Source organism: Meleagris gallopavo, chromosome 10, assembly GCF_000146605.3.
Source record: "Meleagris gallopavo isolate NT-WF06-2002-E0010 breed Aviagen turkey brand Nicholas breeding stock chromosome 10, Turkey_5.1, whole genome shotgun sequence".
In the NCBI taxonomy this organism is placed as follows: domain Eukaryota; kingdom Metazoa; phylum Chordata; class Aves; order Galliformes; family Phasianidae; genus Meleagris; species Meleagris gallopavo.
In genome coordinates this window covers 25532907-25552365 of record NC_015020.2, presented here as the reverse complement: position 1 = coordinate 25552365, position 19459 = coordinate 25532907, and the positions used below count along the sequence as shown (strand labels likewise).

Here is a 19459-nt window from a genome sequence, read left to right as displayed (position 1 = left end):
TTTCCCCTTTGGAAGGCATCCAGCCCATCCTGGCACTCAACCCTGCAATGTGCCAAGTGGGGAGAGATGTGCATTCACATGAATGTGCACATATCAGCGTGTGCCCGGCTGCAGGAGGGCAGCCTGCCGGCGTGTCCCAAGGACAGCTGTGGCTCCGGCAGGGTCAGGATGTGACATCACTAGCGGGAGAAAAACCCTCAGCTCCCGCTTTCTGTAACCAAAACCTCAGTCAGCGTGCGGCTGTTCTCTGTGCTGCAGGGCGTCCTGCTGGATTCTGGGCTTTTATTTTGAATTGTTTTTTTTTTTTTCTTTTTTTCCCCCTCAGTAAGCGCAGAAAGTGCAGCGGGATTGTGTGCTGGCAGCCAGGCGTGCTGAGGATGAGGTGAGTGCTGGGGCTGGAAAAAGGAGTAGTATCGGTGTCCCAGCTGGTGCTGTGTTTCCTGCATTCCTAAGGATGCTCCTGGGGTGCTTTAAGTGCAGGTTGGGCAAACCCAAGAGAAGCAAAATGGGTGCTTGCAGGAGCTCTTCCCTGTTCTGTGGGTGTCCCACTTTGTCTGCGAGCATGTAGCTGTGGTTTGCAGCTGTGGGTTAGTGTAGATACCTGGAAGTGAGCAGGGAGCCCAGGGTTTTGGCTGGTCAGCTATCATCCCAGGGCTGGTGGCAGTCCTGGAGGTGGCTTTGCTATTGTCTAGTGGAGGGCAGGAAGTTTTGGGCAGAGAAAGCTGTGGGGATGCACTTCCAGCAGCTGGCTCGTGTCCTTCCAATCATCTTCCTGGAGTTCCGGCACTTGGGATTGCGGCTCTGATGATGGAGCGATCACCCTCAGGACTTACCTTGGCTACAAGCAAGTCCCTGTTGGCAGCAGCAAAACTCCAGCACCAAGAACAAGGTACCCCAAACAGTATCACCCCCAAAGTGTGCCGGGTGTCCCACCACTGGAGAGATGAGACTTTGATTGGCTGTGGTTTGGGACGTGGGGGGGATTGGATGAAAGGGCTGTGTGTCCTCTTACTGAAATTGTGCTGGGTTTGCTTTGCATGAGATGGGGATTTCCGAGTGTCAGCAGAGCTGGGAGAAGCAACAGCATGGGGAACTGAGCCTCCTTTGGGTGTTGGTCCCTCCAGAAATGGATGCTGGGGGCTTTCCCAGAATATATCAGAAGCACACGGATTAACTCTGTGTTGGGGCTGGTGGGACTATGCAGTCCCACCGTCTGGCGTGCTGGCCCTCGATCCCTCTCCCAGCATCTCATCTTGGCTTGTTTCCTGGAATGTTCTATCGTTTGGGTTATATTTGGGATCGGCTGCCAAGAACCCCCGTTTCTCATGACCAGCCCAGCTGGGACTTGGCTCCAGCAGGAAGCGTGAGGAGAGCAAGAGGGGCCAGAGCTCTGAAGCCATGCCCCCAGCATCTTCCTCCTGCCTTTAAACCCTTAAAACCAACCTCTCTGCCTCTAAAACAAAACTGGGCCGTCACATGCCGTCAGCCCCAGGCTGGATCTCACCTGCATTGTGAGGGATGCTCAGGGGAGGCAGGGTTGGGCTGTGGGGCATTTCTGCAAAGCCGCCACCAAGAAGCCCCATTTGCACAGCTGCTCCAGGACAAGCTGAAAATTGAGTTTTAAGGACATGGTTTAGTGGGCATGGTGGTGATAGGATGACGATGAACTAGATGATCTTAGAGGTCTTTTCTAACCTTAATAGTTCTGTGAAAAAGAACTTCTCTCCAGCGGAAAGCCAGCAGAGCCCCTGGCTAGCAGGCAGCTGGAGGCTGTCTGTCTGTCTGTCTCAGGGCTCTGGCTCACTGCCCCGACGCCAGGCTCGCCATGCAGGGACGTGGCAAGCGGGACTGCCCGCAGGGCAGAGAAGGCAATCCCCCACAGCACCAAGGGGGAGTCCAGCCTCTGGGGGAACACCTGGGGAAGCACAGCGGGATGTGTGGGGTGGGTAGTTTTGAACCACAGCTTTGCTACGTGGCGCTGAGCCGACTCCTTCTCGTGCTCCCCAGCATGGCTCACAGACTCTGCTGACAGCTCCTGTGGTTCCAGGGCAGATGTTTGTTCAAGTGTGTAAGCGTCTCGGGCCAGATCCAGGGCTGGCTTGGGCATCGGACGCACTGCCAGCTGGAGGTGCTGTGTCAGTGCCTTTCTCCTTGTTAGCACTGACCCTGGTCAGTAATAATCACTAGGGGCACTCACAAACTACTTTCTCTCCCCTGAAGCCAACTCTTGGCTTTTGCAGCCCTTAATATCAGGGGGACCTTCAACAGGGGAGAAATTACTTTTTAAACTGGGGAAACTGAAGCAGTAAGTGTGGCGCTATCTGTGCTGTAGCCCAGAGCTCAGCACTGCCCCAACCACTCCTCACTGCTTTCCAGTTTGAAGCCAATCTGGGGTCACAAAGGCAGGTCTGACCCGGTGGCTTTGCTCAGACTGGTGGGACTGATTGTGGTAGGCAGAGGAAACTTCTCTCCCTGCTTTGCTTTTTTCCCCCCTTTTGTTTTGGTAGTTTCTAAACAGACCGTTCAGTGTTGTTCTTAATTTAAAACAAAGCCTTTGTTTGGCAGTGTTGTGTGGATTTAAAAAAATAAAACAACAACAACCCCTAAAACGAAAGAAACAGAATCCTCCTTAGATTTGGAACTAGCAGCTGCCTTTGACCGTGAACTCACTTCCCTCCTATCCAGTTCATTTCCTTTCTCCCCCAGACCTGCCAGCCCTCTAGGAAATCAGGATTTTGCAAGTCCCTGCCTGCTGCCATCCTGCAGCAGCTCAGTCCCACAGTTTAACCCTGTGCAGACTTGGCTCCCTGAGCTCTTAATGCATGGCTGTGGGTGCCAGCACCGCCCTGCTATGGGAAAGGCAGCATAGCAAAGCGGGCTGCAGCCATGCCAGGGCTGCTTGGGGGGGAGCTTTGATTTTCTACGTGGGAACGGAAGGTGGGAGCTGCGGGCACCCACCCAGGCCCCTTGGCAGTGGGATGCGTGCCAGCATACGGCAAGAACTGCTGCCTCAGCTTGCCCCAGTGCTCCTATTGCAGGACTGTACCCTGAAAGCCCCACTCCTGGCCTCCTGCAGCTCCCTGTGCCTCAAGTGGATTTTCCTGCCCGTCCGACCCTGTGCAGTGGGAGCTTTGGAAAGAGGTTAGGAAAGAATCTGGTTCCTGGCACGGTGCCTCCGCCTGCTCCTTTTGGTTGTAAATCCCAGGATGTGTTCTTGGCTTTGCGTTAAATTGAATTTCTGGAGAACGTTTTTCTCCCTGATTCCAGTAAGGATTCACGAGGCCTTTAAATGGCTCAGTAATTCAGTAGCGAAGCTGGCAAGGATCCCAAGAGCAAAACCACTCACATTATCCAGCTATGCCTAGCTGCAGCGAGCCTGGAGACGGGTCTGCTCTGCATTTGGGCAGCACTGGGTAGTGCTCCCTTATTCCTGGGAACAGCTAACAGATGTGCAGTAGGAAAACATCTGGCAGGTGTTTAGCAGGGTTCTTACTCTGTGTTTTGATTTTTTTTTTTTTTAATTGATGTTTCATTGATAATCCAAAGCCTAATGCAGGGATAACTGAGTTGTTCTCCCAAGCTCTGTGATGGTGGCAACACATCACTGTACTTGTGGGGAAGGCTGTGGCTTGTCCCCACTGGCCTCTGGTGGGACCCAGCAGGGCTCTCCCCTGCTGCCATGTGGAAAGTCCCACAGAACAGCTCCTGTGTCCTGGAGGGACTCTGGGGGGAGCCCAGGGCTCCTCCAGCAAGATGGTTGGCTGATCTCTGCTGGATAAAACAGGATTTGCTTTTGGCTTGGGACTGAGTTCACAAAGCTGAGTTCATACAGCAAGCTTTTGGCTAAGAGATGCCTTTTTAATGACGAACACACATCCAAGCTTCACTTGGACGCCGTTCCTTCCCACTCGTGACTTTGGGTAAATCACTTCCCCTTTCTGTGAACCTTTTTCTTCTTTTTTGCTTTAACTCCTCCTCCCTTGGGGGAGGCAGCCTGGGGTCTTTTGCCTCCCCAAGCTTCAGCAGGGCATTGAGCTCACTGTGGCCTTGCTCTCCCATTATTAATGCTGCAGAGGGGCGCAGGGCACGTGCACGTTTCAGCCTGTCCAAGCACACGGGATTTCCACCGGAGCTTCAGGAAGGAAAAAAAAGGAAATGCCACAGACCCCATCCGCACTGGCAGCCTCAGGAAGGGATGACCTCAGCGCTGCTGAGCGGTGACTTCCAGGTCACATCCCCTGTTCCCGGGGTGCTGTGGGATTGGAGCGCCATGGGGAGCGCTGGCAGCACTGGCTCCCGTGCATTGTGTCACATCCTGGCCCTGGTGTGCTTGGATGCTGTTTTCCTTCTTTGGCTGTGGGTTTTGTTCTTCTGAACAAACACGCAGGCAGAATGACAACAAGAATTCCCCCTTTTTCCATTGATCTGGGTGCTGGGGCTGTGTGAACCAGAAGCCAGCTGCAGTCACAGTGTTGTCCCTATGGCACTGGGGCTATTTTTGTGGGAAGAGGCACAGCCCCTTCGCCAGGAAGGAAGGGGCCACAGGTAGGTAAGTGCTGTTGATATCATACCTCATTGTACTTCATTGCAGTAGTTCTGGACAAAAGCCCTGGAGGTAAGAAGCTGCTCCCAGCATCCCGGTGCTATCTCATTTCGGTCCAGGTGTATAGATGACCAAAATTTTCTCCTCCTCTCAGATACCTCCAATCCTGAAGATCCTCAGCGCTAACCCTGGTGCTCTCACGCTGGCTGGCCCAACCCATGATGGCACTGTGTCTGAAGCAAGTCTTCAACAAAGACAAAACCTTCCGTCCCCGGAAGAAGTTTGAGCCTGGCACACAGCGCTTCGAGCTGTACAAGAAGGCTCAGGCCTCCCTCAAATCAGGGCTGGACCTAAAGGCTGTGGTACAGCTGCCTCCTGGCGAGAGCATCAATGACTGGATAGCTGTGCACGTGGTGGACTTCTTCAACCGCATCAACCTCATCTACGGCACCATGTCGGAGTACTGCACAGAGAAGAGCTGCCCTATCATGTCGGGTGGGCTCAAGTATGAGTACAGGTGGCAGGACGACAGCAAGTACAAGAAGCCAACCAAGCTGTCAGCCCCACAGTACATGTGTATGCTGATGGACTGGATTGAGATGCTCATTAACAACGAGGACATCTTCCCCACCAGAATAGGTGAGTGTGCTGTGATTCTGCAGGAGGCTGTCGTTGTAACCAGTGTAGCTTTCCAAGCTGTTGGTGCACCTCTGGGTTGGTATTGCTGAGCTTTACGATCCTAAAAGCTCTGCTGATGACCTGTAGTGATTGACACTGCCCCTTCTGCTAAGCTGCTTTCTTGTAGTTTTGGGGTGATGTTTAGGGGCTGGAGCTGGGGTGCTTGCCAGTGGGTTCTGGTGAAAGACAGTTATCACCTTTGCCCTTCACTAAGGGGGGCTGTTCTGGTTGCACAAACACATCTTTCCATTTCCAAGGCTGTTACTAGGGTCTGTTCTTCAAGCATCTTTGTGCATCCCTGAGTGACTTTAGCCTCCTTGCTGGTGTGCTTCATTACCTTGGCTCTCATTTGTGTAAGGGAACTTAGCTAGACTCACATTTCATGGTGCCATGCAGTAGGGAGGGTTGCAGGGTTTGGGGACAATGCCCCAGGCACACTGCTGATTTCCATCCTTGCCATCTGCAATGCAGCTGTCCCAAGATAAATATTTCTCTGCTAAGGCCACCTGACCACAGACAAATCAAACTTTTTTTTTTAGAAACAGCAAGTGTGACCCAAGACAGCTAATGCTGTTAGGGGCTAACCTCAGCATCCTTGTCCCACAAAAGCCACAAAACCTGGAGCAGCACATGATTCAGTGGGTCTCAATCATAATTTTATTGGCAGCCAAGGGAGAGGTGTTTTTGGGTCAGAGGGGGAAAATCTCTCATGCTGGGTTCAGAGGCTCAGCTGGAAATGAGCAGAGACAGCGATAGAAAGATGGAGGAGATTGGGCATCTTCCTCATCCCCAGGGAAATCCACCCACAGGGCTCAATCTCGCTGAAAGGCTTTGCTTTACAAATCCTTTGGAAGGAAAACTGTCTGTCTGCCGGTCACGATGAGACAGCTTCCTGGACAGGAGGAGCGTGGCTGTCATAAATCTTCTCCAGCTCCTCCAGATGACCCGTATCAGTTAGCATGTTCTAGTGCTCGTTTCCGCTCTCCCAACCAACATGACTGGGCCGAAACAAAAACCCTGCTACATGCAGAATAAGCATTGTTCCCATGGAGGGATAAGAATAAGTGATTCTGCAGGCATATTTTTTAGCAGCTGGTAAAACTATGTCGATAGACCTCTTCGTGAGCAGATTACCACCTGTACAATAGCACCATCCCCAGTAATTGCTGTGTCTTCAGGTGCCTGCTGGCAGGAGAAGTCACGTTCAGTTTCATTCAGTGTCTCGGTGGGAGCATGCCCAGCACCCAGTGTCAGGGCCATTGGTAACACAGGGGAGAAGACTCTGGTGGATGGAGTTTGCAGGGCTCTGTGTCCCATGTCAGCACTGACGTGTATGCCGAAACCTCTCCATTTTTAAATGAGCACAGACGTGGGGCTTGGATGAAAACCAGCATTGAAAACGCCCTGTACTCTCTGCCAAGCCTGTCTGTGGCTGGAAGGAACATCACTTGCAGGAGGCTATGGGATGGTTCTTGGAAAACTCTTCTATGCTTAGACTCTGCTGTTCACGCATATTCCCAAAACAATGATAAAAAGCAGAGAAAACTTGATGCATAATTCTTTATAACAAGAGAAAAATGTTCAGAATTCAGCTAATTATTGCAGTTTTCTCAACTGGCTGTTTTTAACTCAGTTTGTCTTTTATTTTCTCCCTGTTTTGTTCCAAAATTAATGCCACACCAGCTTGCAGCTGCCATTATACTATTAATTTCAAATTGGATTTGAAGGCTTATTTTTAGGAAAAGACGAATCATGGAACAATCCAGAGACCAGACTGGATGTTGGAAATAATATTAACAACAATAATCCATCACGCAGTTCACTGAATTACTGCTTTTGGAGAGGGAAAAATACAATTGTAAAGAAGCAAAATAGTTTCACAGCACTGTTTCATCGTGAAAAAATGCAATTGGCTTGTGCATGAGGGCTGGGGATGACAAAGATGGTGAGGAGGATCCAAGGCCCACTCGTATTCCCTTCCCGTAAGTGCAGACGCTTTTCATTTCCTTTTCCACACAGTCCCACATGACTTCCTTCTGTTTTGAAGTGATCAGCACAGAGTGTGGAAAACAGACTTCTCTAAGCATTAAATCACATCTTGGGTTTCAAGGAAAACATCCAAGATAAACTGAAGGTGCTAATTCATTTTGGGGCAGTGAGTCACATTGCTCACCAGTGCCTCGATGAAATAGAACCTGCTGTATTTACAGCTCTTGTGCTGGCTTCCAGCACTTGCGATGCTCTGTACTTTGCATTGCTGCTCTGCTCAGCTCCTGTTGGTACCATTTCTGCTGTGCAGTAAGAGGAGGGCCAGCAGTCTCCTCCCTAGAGTGGGCTGTGGACTGAGGTCTGCACGTGCATAGGGTTAGGGAGAGACTTTCTTCAGAAAACCCAGATGATGGAAAAGAAACTGAAATGTTGGAGAAAGGACTCAGGATGTGGTTGATTCCCACTGACCATGTTTCAATTATTTCAGCTGGAGGAAGGTGTATGCATCTGGCAGGTGGGCCCTGTTGGGTGGCTGGCTCTTGTCTGGAACCTTCTGGAGAGGTTATAGTTGGAGATGATCTGGGTTACAATCATAGAGTCATTAAGGAAAAGACCTCTAAGATAATCTTGTCCAACTGTTAGCCCATCCCCAGCATGCCTGCTGCCCACGTCCCTCTGTGCCACATCTCCACAGTTCTTGAACACTTCCAGGAATGGTGACTCCACCACTTCCCTGGGCAGCTGTGCCTCACTGCTCTTTCTGAGAGGGAACTTTTTCCTAATATCCAACCTGAACCTTCCCTGATGCAACTTAAGATCATTATTCTCATCCTATTGCTGTTATGTGGGAGAAGAGGCTGACCTACCAATCTCATCACAACCTCCTTTCAGGGAGTTGTAGATTTTCTTCTGCAGACTGAACAGTCCCAGTTCCCTCAGCTGCTCTCTGTAAGAGTTGTGCTCAAGACCCTTTACTAACTTTGTTGCCTTTCATAGATTGTCCAGGTCCAGCTGTGCCATTGACCTCTCCTGCCCCATGTTTCCCCATGGTAGATGCTCACAACACATCCTCAGGGTCCTAGGACAGGAGAGTGTCACAAGAGAAGCAGAGGTGGCTGCAATATGGGGAGGGAAAGCAGGGCCTGACAGTCCTGGCCACATGCTTCCTGTGTCCAAGAGAGGTGATGTGGGGAGAAAGAGCCCCAACCAGTCCCCTGCGATCCACTGGGCCAAAAGGACCGTAGCAGCGGTGATGTTGCAGCATGGTAGGCTATGAGGTGACCTGCTGGAGTCCATTGGTGACTCCCATGGACTCTGCTGGCGGCCAGTCACAAACGCTGCTGAGCCACGTCTGCAGAGGGCATGCACACACTGACACCTTGTGATGGACACAAGGAAGAGCAGCTCAGGAGCTGGGTAATACTGCTGGGTTTGAAGCCACAGCAATGGATAGTCCAGAAGGGTACTGTTAGGTCTTGGCAGCCCAGTGATATCTTTCATGATATCATTCCATCATTAGGAGTAAGATGACTTAGCAGCTCCTGTAGCTGCTATGCATCTCCATACAAGATCAGTGCTCCTCACTGCCTGCTTTGAGAGGAGGAGGTACCAGGCAGAAGACAGTGGCAAACTGGAGAGAACACATCAATCACTCCCTGCCTGCTGGCACCTTGCTGAGCTCCTGACAGCAGCTGCTCGTCCTTGGTCTCAGGACAGGCTGTTCAGAACAGCGTGTATTCCTCAGCTGTGGCCTGGGAACATGCACTCATCACAAATTACTTGCCACGATGGGTTTTTCTTTATTAAAAGAAATATTTTTATGCGTAGTTCTTCAGATCTGGTCTTTAGGAGCCACTCTAATAGCATGTTTCAGGCCCCAGCTGGGTGATTAGGGCTTTTCGTTGCTCAGCAAATTCTCACTCGGTGCAAAAAGCTCAAATGAAACCTTTGATAAAGTATGGTGTTTTTGCTGGCTGCAGGGAAGCCCAGCAGATTGCTCGCTGTCCTTATCAGCCAGTCATGCAGAGCTAAGGGTAAGGGCAGAAGCAGATCCTTCATCAGCAGCATGGAGAGGTACTTGGCAGAAAGCCTTAAGAGGAGCTATTAGAATCCTAGTGGGTGATGTCAAAGACTCCAATGGGTTTTGTACTGCTGCAGGATACTCACTGTTATGCAGGGCAGTGGCCATGAATCTCAGCCCCCTCTCCATATAGGTGTGCTGCTGAGCCAGGATGCACAACTTCCTCAAGATGAGTCCAAGCCATCTACCCATGACACGAGCAGCCCAAGCTTGTGCCTTGTGCACAAAGCAAGGTGAGACCAGGCTGAGTGTGACATCGCTCCAGACCAAAGATAATCTCCTGTTACAAGTACTCTGACAATAAGCTCAGTGCTTATTGAGGAAAACTCATTACTATCTGTATTTTTTTAGCTAAGAGATGTGTGAGCTGGCTATGGGGATTGTTTGGAAAGATTTTTAAGAGGTTAAGTGCTGCATTAGTAAGAAGCCAAGGGAGGAGACAGGTAGCACCGTGGGAAGGGAGGATTTTATTTTGCTCTATGCAAATTTGCATTGAATTGCTGGGGGGAGAGAATAGAACCTTCAGGAAAACAAATTCCACTTGGTTTACGTTCAACCTTCCAAAAAGTATATTCAGAGGTTTCAAAGCCAGGTTTTCTGTAGAAATTTTCCTTAGTTTCCTGACACTGGCTGCATTACACTGAGATTTTTGCAGTCATAACAATGTATTTAGATAAGGACGTAAACAGAGAGTAATAAATTGTGTCCTTGTACAAGACAAAGCCAAAAGAATATGTTGGTGCATGAACACCTTGGTGGGATATTTCAGTAGGGAGCAACGTACAGGTGCAATCACATTACAGCCTTAAGACTGGCATTATTCTTCCTGTTTTAATGACACGCTTATTTGAAAAAAGGATCCTAAAACCAGCTGGAACTCTGTTTCTGTTGATGCACCCATGATTGCCTGGTGAGTGTGGCTGGGACATTTGAATATTAGCTTGTTTGGGGTTTTTGTTTGTTTTGGGAAATGGTCAAATGGCTTTAACTTGCTTCTGCTTTACAGGTGTTCCCTTCCCTAAGCAGTTCCAGCAAGTTTGCACTAAGATCCTCACCCGCCTCTTCCGTGTCTTTGTCCATGTCTACATCCACCACTTTGACAGCATCATCAACATGGGTGCTGAGGCTCATGTCAACACCTGCTACAAGCACTTTTACTACTTCATCAGGGAGTTCAGCCTTGTTGACCACCGGGAGCTGGAGCCTTTGGTAAGGATGCCCTAGGGATGGTGAAGAGGACAGGGTCAGAGCAGAGTGGGTTGAACACAGCTCTGGTAAATTCAGGCAGGGTCAGACTCTGCCCTGTGCAGGACATACAGCTCCAGACAGCAGCTAATATGGGTCTAGCAGGAGTTGCACTGCTGCCTCCCTTGGGAAGCAGTTAAAGCAATTAGCCAAGTGGAAAGTGAGAGACCTTGGACATAGCATGGAGGGGAGAAGTAAGGGGAAGAGATATGCAGTCCTGGTATATAAACTAGAAAATATGCAGTTTTGTAAGAAAAGCAAATGTCTCACAGGCCATGTTGAGTGTGATCTGGTCTATGGAAACCTGTTGTGGTGGGGAGAGTAATAGGGAATCCAGTAATTAGTATGCTGTGCAAAGGGGATGGACTGGACTGCAGAAGAGGCCAAATGCAGCATAGGAGAGTTCAAAGACAGAGAGCTGAGAGAAGTCACAACATGAGCTGCCTGTTTATAAGTACCACGGATGCACCTAACCCTGAGTGCTAAATGCTTTAACTCCTTTCCTGCTTTCTTTTTTCTCAATTTGCTGTCTCCTCTGCTCTGACTGCAATCTGGGAGGCTGGGATGATGATCCAACCAGGGGACACCTGAATGACAACAGCAGATTCGTTAATTAATTACTTCATATAGTGTGACTGTGACCTGTGTTATCACAATGGCCCTCAGCCACAGAAAATGACAGTTCAGCATCACTGTGTCCTCTATTATTCCTCATAACCATTCCTCGTGATAAACTTCTTTAACATTGATATATGGCCCATAACAGTGTCATCTCCTTTGACTGATGCTTGTTAGTATAAATAATTAGCAGCTAATAGCCAAAGCAGTGTCCGACATTGCTAAATAGGCTGTCAGTGCCAGTAACACACATGCAATGTGAGATGATTTATGGTTCTGGATGATTCTGAGATGAACAGATTTTCCTGTGTGATGCAACTAAGGTTAAATTACAAGGAAATGAGGCACACTTCTCTCTGGTTTTGTACATCTTGTTTCCTGGTGTGCCCCTTGCTTGGTATCCACTACTTGGAATCCACCCCCTATAGCAGCCTCAAGCACCCATGAGACCTCTTTCCATTTAGCAATGATTTGCTGTATGTGTGCAGGAGAGTGACCTGCAACCAGAGAGAGCTGAGTGCAGTGCTGGGCTGGGGAGCTGGGACAAGGTCCTGAAGATTGGAAACAGTTTTCAAAGACAGAAAGTGATCTTTCTGACCACCTTGTTACCTCAGGAAGGCTGCACCTTGGCACTGCCAGTAGTCCCAAAGTCTGAGTGGCAAAGAAAAGCAGCCTGTTAGCCTACATGGAGCTTACTCTTGTCATCTTGTCCCTCCCTATGCTCAGCACCGGTAGCTCAGGACTAAGTTTTGTAGATGAAGCATTTGGGGAATGACAGCGAGAGGAGGGAATTCTGGCTATGGATGTTTGACCCTGAGTGGCTACTGGGAGAGCTGCTCAAACTGAAGAATCATGCTTATGTATTAGGGATATCACAAAGCAGGAAGAGACTTCAGGAAAAGGACATCAAGCTAACAGTACTGAAGGCCAGAGATGTGAGTTCCCACCAGGTTTTTTTGTGGCCATTTGCTATTAGCACTCATTTGCATTACAGTGCAGCCATGGGATCCCTTGCCAGAACCACAGGCCCCTTCAGTGAGCTGTTGTCACCACCTGGAGGACAGCCAGCACTTCTGGGAGTAACTTGCATCCCCAGGCTCTGGGAGTGGCACCACTTCTCTGTCTGCTCCTTGCTGAGTCAGGACATGCAGCTCAAAAATTTCAGCTCTTTCCTTGGACTGCTCTCAACACTAAAACTAACCTCTTGACAGCGAGACCAAGGAGCATGCCAAGGAAGGAACTGCTGGGGCTGAGAGGTTCCCAAAAGGGCCACCATGGGAAACAAGAACACTCTGAACTCCATACAGCCAGTTCCTTGGATTATTTTTGGATACCAATCAAACTGCTTTGCGCATCACTTCACCAAAACCTGTGTTTTGCACTTACTGGTTCTTTCTTTTTTCTTCCCCTTCAATGCAGAAAGAAATGACAGAACGAATTTGCCACTGAAGCGATTTCAGCAGGCACACTCAGCAAGATCGTTCAGCATTCAATGGGACAAGAACCCTGCAGTGGGAGATGTCTTCCCAAGGACATGCTCTGGGCATTTCAACTGAACTATGAAAACTGCAGAAGAGCCTTTCTTCTTCTTTGTCTTTGGATGCATCAATTTCCAAATGTTTTGTTAGCAAGACCTGCCCTGTAAGCAGGTGTGACCTTGACTACTGAGTCATGCCTGTTGTCTTTCTCACATGCATTGAACTATGATAACATCTGAGATCAGCTCCGTAAAGCTGGTGACATTTGATCCCAACTGACTCCATGGGGTTAGTTGCCAATGTCCCTTTTTTAACCATGAGCTATGAATGTCTCTCCTCTCCTTCCGCCCTCATTCATGCTTTACCAAAGGGACTTTTCTTCCCTTCCCCCCTCCGCCCCCCCAAGGAATTTTTCACGCTTGGCAGAAGGGACTTCAGGATGTTCTAAGATGCATCCAATACCACTTGGACTAATGGCAAAGTGGCCCTATGACAAATGGAGGTGAACTGGGCCACTTTTCAGAATGATCAGCAGTCTACCTGAGTATTTTCCATACTCAGAAATTGTGATGCAAAGGGAGGGAAAGACACATGCCAGAAAACAAGTGACATTTCCTGATGTGTTGTCCTGGCTCTAAAAAGCAGATGCTAGTTGTAGAAATCATTGCCTTTCTATTACTCGACTGCAGCATAGACATTGTTCTTTTGACAAGAGTTTGATTTTTTTTTAATTATTACTATTTTGGGGGAGTTAAATTGTCTGAGCCACAGTGTTGTTACGTTTGTGTTTCTTCGCCTTTTTCTGGGTAAGTTTTATATAGAAGACAGAAGATGCAGTTCATATGTATAAAAAAGGGTTTGCCCATTCCAGGGGAAAGGGGGGATGTGGGTAGAAAATGTAAATATTTAAGACAGCGCTCAAGTTCGCAAGTGGATTTTTAGTGCTCAAAGCACTTATTTTATTGTGAAAATCTATTTTTTTATTCTTATGTACCAGATGTATATTTTTACATGGAAATAAAATGGGACAAAATGGACACAAACCATCTGATACATCATGCCAATATTTTCTGTGTAGTACAATCATTAAAAGTCCAAACATTTTTGTTCTGTTACTAATTAAAGAAGCAGGAATGAGCCTGGTGTCCTTTGTTCTTCCCTCATTCGTAGTAAGATGTCACAAAAACACACCCAGGATAACCTGAGTGAATTTCCCTCACTGCTGTAACACTGATGGAGCTCACTGTCATGTCGAGACCTCAGCAACAAGAAGCTTTGCAAAAAGTTGTGCATGATGAAGAAAACTCTGCAAGTGCCTGCTGAAAACTACTCAGTGGAAGTCTCTGGGATTTAAGCCTATGTTAGGGCAGGAGGCTGGCAAGTCCTGAGTGGACGGTGACAAAACCATGATGTGAGCTGGTCTGAGATATTCTTCCTCTCTTGGTGAAAGTTTCTGAGATGTAAAAGAAAATGTGGGAAGATAGAAAAATGAGCTAAGAAAAAGCTGTTTTCAAGGGTTAAAATTCTGATCATGAAACCACTGGGGGGTAGAAAAGGATAAGACATGTTAATGACATGAGATCTATTCCTGGATTGCTTTCTTTGAGGTGGGAAATGCTGATTCTAGCAGAGATTTCACAGTGAGATGCAAGATTGTCTCTTGAATGCATGCAGCTTTTTCCTTCTGGAGGCTGGCAGCTTTGCTAGCGCAGCCTGGCCAGCCGGATTTCCTCATGAAGGTCAGGGAAGGACAAATGACTCACAAGTGTCAAGAAAACCTTGAAGACAGAGTGTGGCATTCAGCTGCCTGCTGCAAAGAGACCCTGAGTCAGAGCTGAAATGCCAGCAGTGTGGGGAACTGAGTGCACGTCTGTGTGGAAGTAAAACAGCAACAGCAAGCAAGGTTGCTTACACAAGAGAATCTCGTACTGTAGAGAGCATGGACTGGAGGACAGAGGATTCATGATTCTTTAACATAGAAGACTATTCAGCCTGTGTTAGAAGAGAAGCTTTGCTGCAATATGGGTAACGCTCCAGATGCTGTTTTATTAAAAACTTTAATGAAGATGTACCACTTGGGAGTAGCCGTACTGTAACAGACCCATCTTTTCTTCATTTAATATTTTACATCCACTGGGCCAGTTTCCAATTGCTTTGGGCTATTCCCTAATGACAGCATGAGGAGTAAGAGTTCTGCCATCCGTTCATGTGGCTGATTTGGTAAGCATATGTAAGAGCTGGCAGTATTGGGGCAACTCACAGTAGGCATCCTGAGCTGGAGGCGAAGATCAGCTCCGCCCTCATGATCTTCCTCCCTTGGGTCTTATCATCTTGCATCTTTCCAGTAATGCCAGGATTCCCTCCACTTATATGCACTGAAGGAAATAAGACTTGGGAGGTAACAGCTAAACTAGCAGGTTGGATGTCCTGGTTTAGATGGCAATAATGTTATCAAAGCCCTCTTGTACTGACACTATGGCTCAATGTTCTGCGGATTCAGTGACTGTTCATTTCTTAGGACTTACTTTCTTTCAGTCTTGATTTTCTCCCTTCTGGAAGGGACTCCCTTCAGGTGTCAAAACGCGCTGTGCACTGTATGGCCTGCTTAGATGTAGGCTGTGTACTGATGGAGTGCTTTGACCAACAAGGGAACACAATTTTGGCTGGATGAGGGCCCTGTGAGTTGATCTGATTTACTCTGAAATGTAAGACAAATAGAAGGAAAAGTACAGTATGAATGTCTGGCATCATGTGTGCTCCTGAGGCATAATAAGCAGTGACAATCATTAATGAATGGTTTGTACAGTGGATACAAGCATTTTTCTGTTTGTTTCCAGAAAGTTTGGTTTGCTTGTGTCCAGTAGACCATATATTTTCAAGGTCCCATATTACTTTGGCTTCCTATTAAATACAGTCAGTTCAGGAACTCTATCCTCAAAGGTAGTGGACTGGCACTGTGTCAAGGTGTGAGTAGTCCTCATGGGTCTACAGGAAAAGCAAGTTTCACGTTGGCATTTGCAAACATCCATACTAGCACTTTTAATGTTCACTTTGAGAACTTCGCCTTGTCCCCTTCTGTGTACAGCTTTGGCATACGGGATCCTGAAAATATGGATGGAAATATGGTCTCTATTTGTAGACGTATCCCATGCCACCCATTATGCTGCACGTAAATCATCAGGTTTCCTGAAAGAAACAGCACCTTTTTTCCTGTGTGAAGAAGGGCTGTTCACAACAAAAGAATGACACTGAAGTCTTAAGGTTTAATCACTCAAATGAGAAGTATAATTTTCAGAGAAACGGAGCCTGTACAGCTTCCTTGAATAGCAGAGGAAATGGTACATGTCTGTGTTCTGGAAACCAGACTAGAGTAGATTGCAGTTGCTTAAATACAGATTTAGGTGCTTGGCCGTGGGCAGAAAACTGAGGGATAATTCTAGTCAAGGCTTAAAATCATTTTAGTAGTACATAGACCAAAGCACTGTGATCCAATTGTAACATGGCTAAGTCAAAATTACCTTTGGTAATTATTTGGGGAATTATTTCTTATGTGCTTAGCAGCCAATACGGGCAGCTCCTTATGTTCTCTGCGTGTTGCAGACATAAAAAGCAGACACGGTCTTGAAAAGGTATTAAAAGGAAAAATCATGTGGAGGAGCTAGTAATTTTACTGTGGTTAATACAGCAATTACAGTGTTTGAGAGGGTGCTTTTTTCTTCACTTTTTGCAGGAATTTATCCTGAAATATTAGCTTAACCATTTCCTAGAAATGCCATGCCTATCTCATTAAAAACAAGAAGATGAAAACAAAAATCCTTTCTTTAATGCTTTACAGCAAACCAGGTTGAAACTTAAGTCTTGCCCTCTTGTTAAGTATGCTGTGCATGTGGGTTACATTGCAAGTAACAAAGGGGAAAGATTCAAGAATACACATTTTGCTTTAAGAATGGATGCCTACTTATACAGACAGAAAATGCTGTGTTGTGTAGGAGCCCTTTAAAGCAGCAGATGAAGGTGTGACAAGAATCAAGACAAATTCCATTTGAAAATAAGTTACAAATGTTTGACATCATTTCTGAGTGCAGACAGTTCTAAATGCTGAGGATTTGAAAGTGCTTGGATTTGAGTTACTCTCCGGAACTAGCCTTTAATTCTGTTCAAGTGGAGGAATACAAAGGAAGATGCTCAGGAATTACTCCTGAGCCCTTCAAGGATAAAAGGTTTCTAAGTATTGTTAAAAGAGAGACTGAGGAACATCCTCAGCTAAGATGGGCTTCTAGAGGTCCAGGAGGGGAAGAGCTGTCAAGAGAGGCATCACTGTGGGTAAATCTTCATGTAGGCTTGCCTCTTGTTAGATATCAGAGCACTGCATGAATACACTCAAGCACCTCTAGGAGATGACTTCAGTGCTTATGCTGTTTGAAGGACAATGTGCTCTTTTGTGTCAGTTTGGTGATGAGAACAAAACATGCCTTCATCCTATAAAAGGATATCAAAAAGGTATCCTGGCGTTCAATACACCCCATTCAGTCCTGCACCCTTCAGGTTTAAGCTGTCTGAGGCCCTGCTCTTCTGTTTCTGGACTGTTTTCTTTGAACCTATGTGAAGAGCTGGCAGCTTTCTAAAGCTGTGGTGTATCCTTCTGGCCCCTTGACAGAGAAGGCAGCAAAAGCAAGTAGCCTATGTCTTTACTTGCATTAGACTTGTTGAGCTTTGAGAGTTTGGCTTTGAGAGTTGTGGGTACCAATCTGCATGTCCAGATTGAAACCATACAGTTCTGGCAGGCTCACGGATTAAAGCTGTAAATCACTGACTGAGCTGAATTTCGTGTTTCTCTTGAGCCATTTTAACAATAGCTGACACTAGCAGACAGAAGAGCTTTGTGTGAGAAATGCTGCTAACAACAACTTATTGGCCCTGTATGTGGCAGCAAAGTTAAATGTTGTGGTTCTTGTATAAATAAAAGTTCCTCTCCCTGCAAAGCACTTTGGAGATGCATTTTGGTGCTTAGGGGATAGGTATGTACTGTCCTCTGTTTGAAATGTGGTAGCACTGTATGCAAGCTTCTAGTTATTTGCAAATATGAAGTAAGGAGTAACTCACAGGAGTTTTTGCTGGACTGGATTTTCATCTTCTATTATTATATATATATATATATATAACACATGTATATACACATTTGTATACAGACTCTATGTTTCCCAGTTTACATCTTTTTACTTAGTCTACTACAATGAACGGAGGATTGAAATGTCACCCAAATAGAGAATGACCTTTTAAAATGTCAATCTGAGTTTAGATGGAAGAAAGCTCTTCTTTGCCAGGGATACTTCTCTGCAAATGATTCCACCACCCTGCTCAGCCTTACTGAAATAGCACCAATAAAAAGGCTCAGGAAGAGAAAGTTAACTCCTCAGAAGCAGATCAGAGCTTCTCTTTGTAAAACTAAGAGAAGAAGCTCATCCGCCAATTCAAAGGCAAGGTTTCTGTTATTAGTTAGCCTTTTTTCTCTTGCTGCTGAAAGACTTGTTTATTCCTGAAGGGGCGGGGGAGTAGGGGAGGTGTGAAAAAATGAGGCTAGAATATGGATAAGCTACTGAGGAGTGTTTTGTGTTTGGTATCTGCATTATTACTGTACTCTTTCCTTTCATCTCTCTTAGCCTGATCTACTTGAAGACGTTTGGGCTTACTAGGTGTCAGGAGACACAACCCCAATCCCTCTGCCTTAGCCACACTGCTTTGAAAAGCAAAGGAAGTGGAAACTTCTCCTTGTTGCCTGAAAAACTGCAGAGATATGCAACGCCCCAGCTTGGTCCTGAGGCTAACCTGGAAACCCATGAAAAATCAACAGTTTACAAAGAATGCCTATAGGAGCACAGGACAAAGATAGCAGGCAAGGAAATGACCTTTCAAAGTATCTGCTATGCTGCTGGCATTACACACACTCTACAGTATCAATCTGACAGGAAAGCCAGAACAAAACCAAAAAAAAATCCAAAAAGACTTTTCTATAAAGTTATCCTTATCATTCCTTCTGTGCCCTAGCTCTTCACAAGAGCAAATATTTGATGAAGCCATGAGATGAGAAAGACTCATCAAGAGTCTTCTGGTTTTCTGACTTTCTTAATGCACTGATGTGCGTGAAGGTATTGCCTTAACAACGAGCTGAATGTTGTTTGATTGCTCATTCCTGTGGTTGTTTTTTTTTCTCCCACTGAGCAGTCCTTATCCACCCTGTATACATTCTAGAGGATCTATAACAGGACTCCAACACAGGTCTTTCCATTTCGGAGGACATTTCATGGTAGCCACACCTGCAGTGCCATAACTCCCATCTTTTCACACAAATGTGGGGCTACCATGTATCTCGTGCCTGGTCTGGGCAAGAACAATCTTGCCCAAAGCTGAGACTTGCTGAGAACGGCCACTTCAGCCCTGTGTTCACCAGGCCCTGAAGAAGCAGGCACTCAGGAAAGAGGCAGCGGCACAACATGGTGACCACCACAACCTCAGCCCAGGAGAGGGGCAGCAGCACCAAGATGGCGGCCACTTCCAGCTCAGGTTACCCCTGTGGGGCCCTCCTGCCACAAGTGGGGACACAGATGCTCATTCACACTCAAGTAAGACTTCAAGTTGGGTGGCCCAACCATCTCCACGATACCCCTTCCCTGCTGGCCTCGAGAAGAGGTGCATCGCACCTCACCAGCACACCATCTACCCATCCCCCGCAAGAGAAAATGGCCTCACGGCAAGTGGCGCTTCGCGCATGCGCGCTTCCCCCTCCCCAGCGGGCGGGCTGTCCGGCGGCGCAGCGCCACCCCCGCCGCG

The 19459-nt window shown here is 47.2% G+C and overlaps 1 protein-coding gene across 5 annotated transcripts; it reads left to right on the top strand.

Annotated features, from left to right (window-relative positions):
• The first annotated feature begins 200 nt into the window (after positions 1 to 200).
• MOB3C (MOB kinase activator 3C) lies at positions 201 to 13769 on the top strand. Of its 5 annotated transcripts, none has more exons than XM_010716153.3 (5): positions 201 to 382; positions 779 to 889; positions 4698 to 5182; positions 10297 to 10499; positions 12573 to 13769. In XM_010716153.3, the coding sequence occupies exons 3-5, from the start codon at positions 4762 to 4764 to the stop codon at positions 12600 to 12602; spliced, it is 654 nt and encodes a 217-aa protein (XP_010714455.1). In that variant the 5' UTR covers positions 201 to 382; positions 779 to 889; positions 4698 to 4761; the 3' UTR covers positions 12603 to 13769. The 5 variants fall into 5 exon arrangements, with proteins under 5 accessions (XP_010714455.1, XP_010714454.1, XP_003208856.2 ...); XM_010716152.3 differs by having other exon boundaries at positions 743 to 889; XM_003208808.4 differs by lacking the exon at positions 779 to 889.
• Positions 13770 to 19459: the final 5690 nt, after the last annotated feature.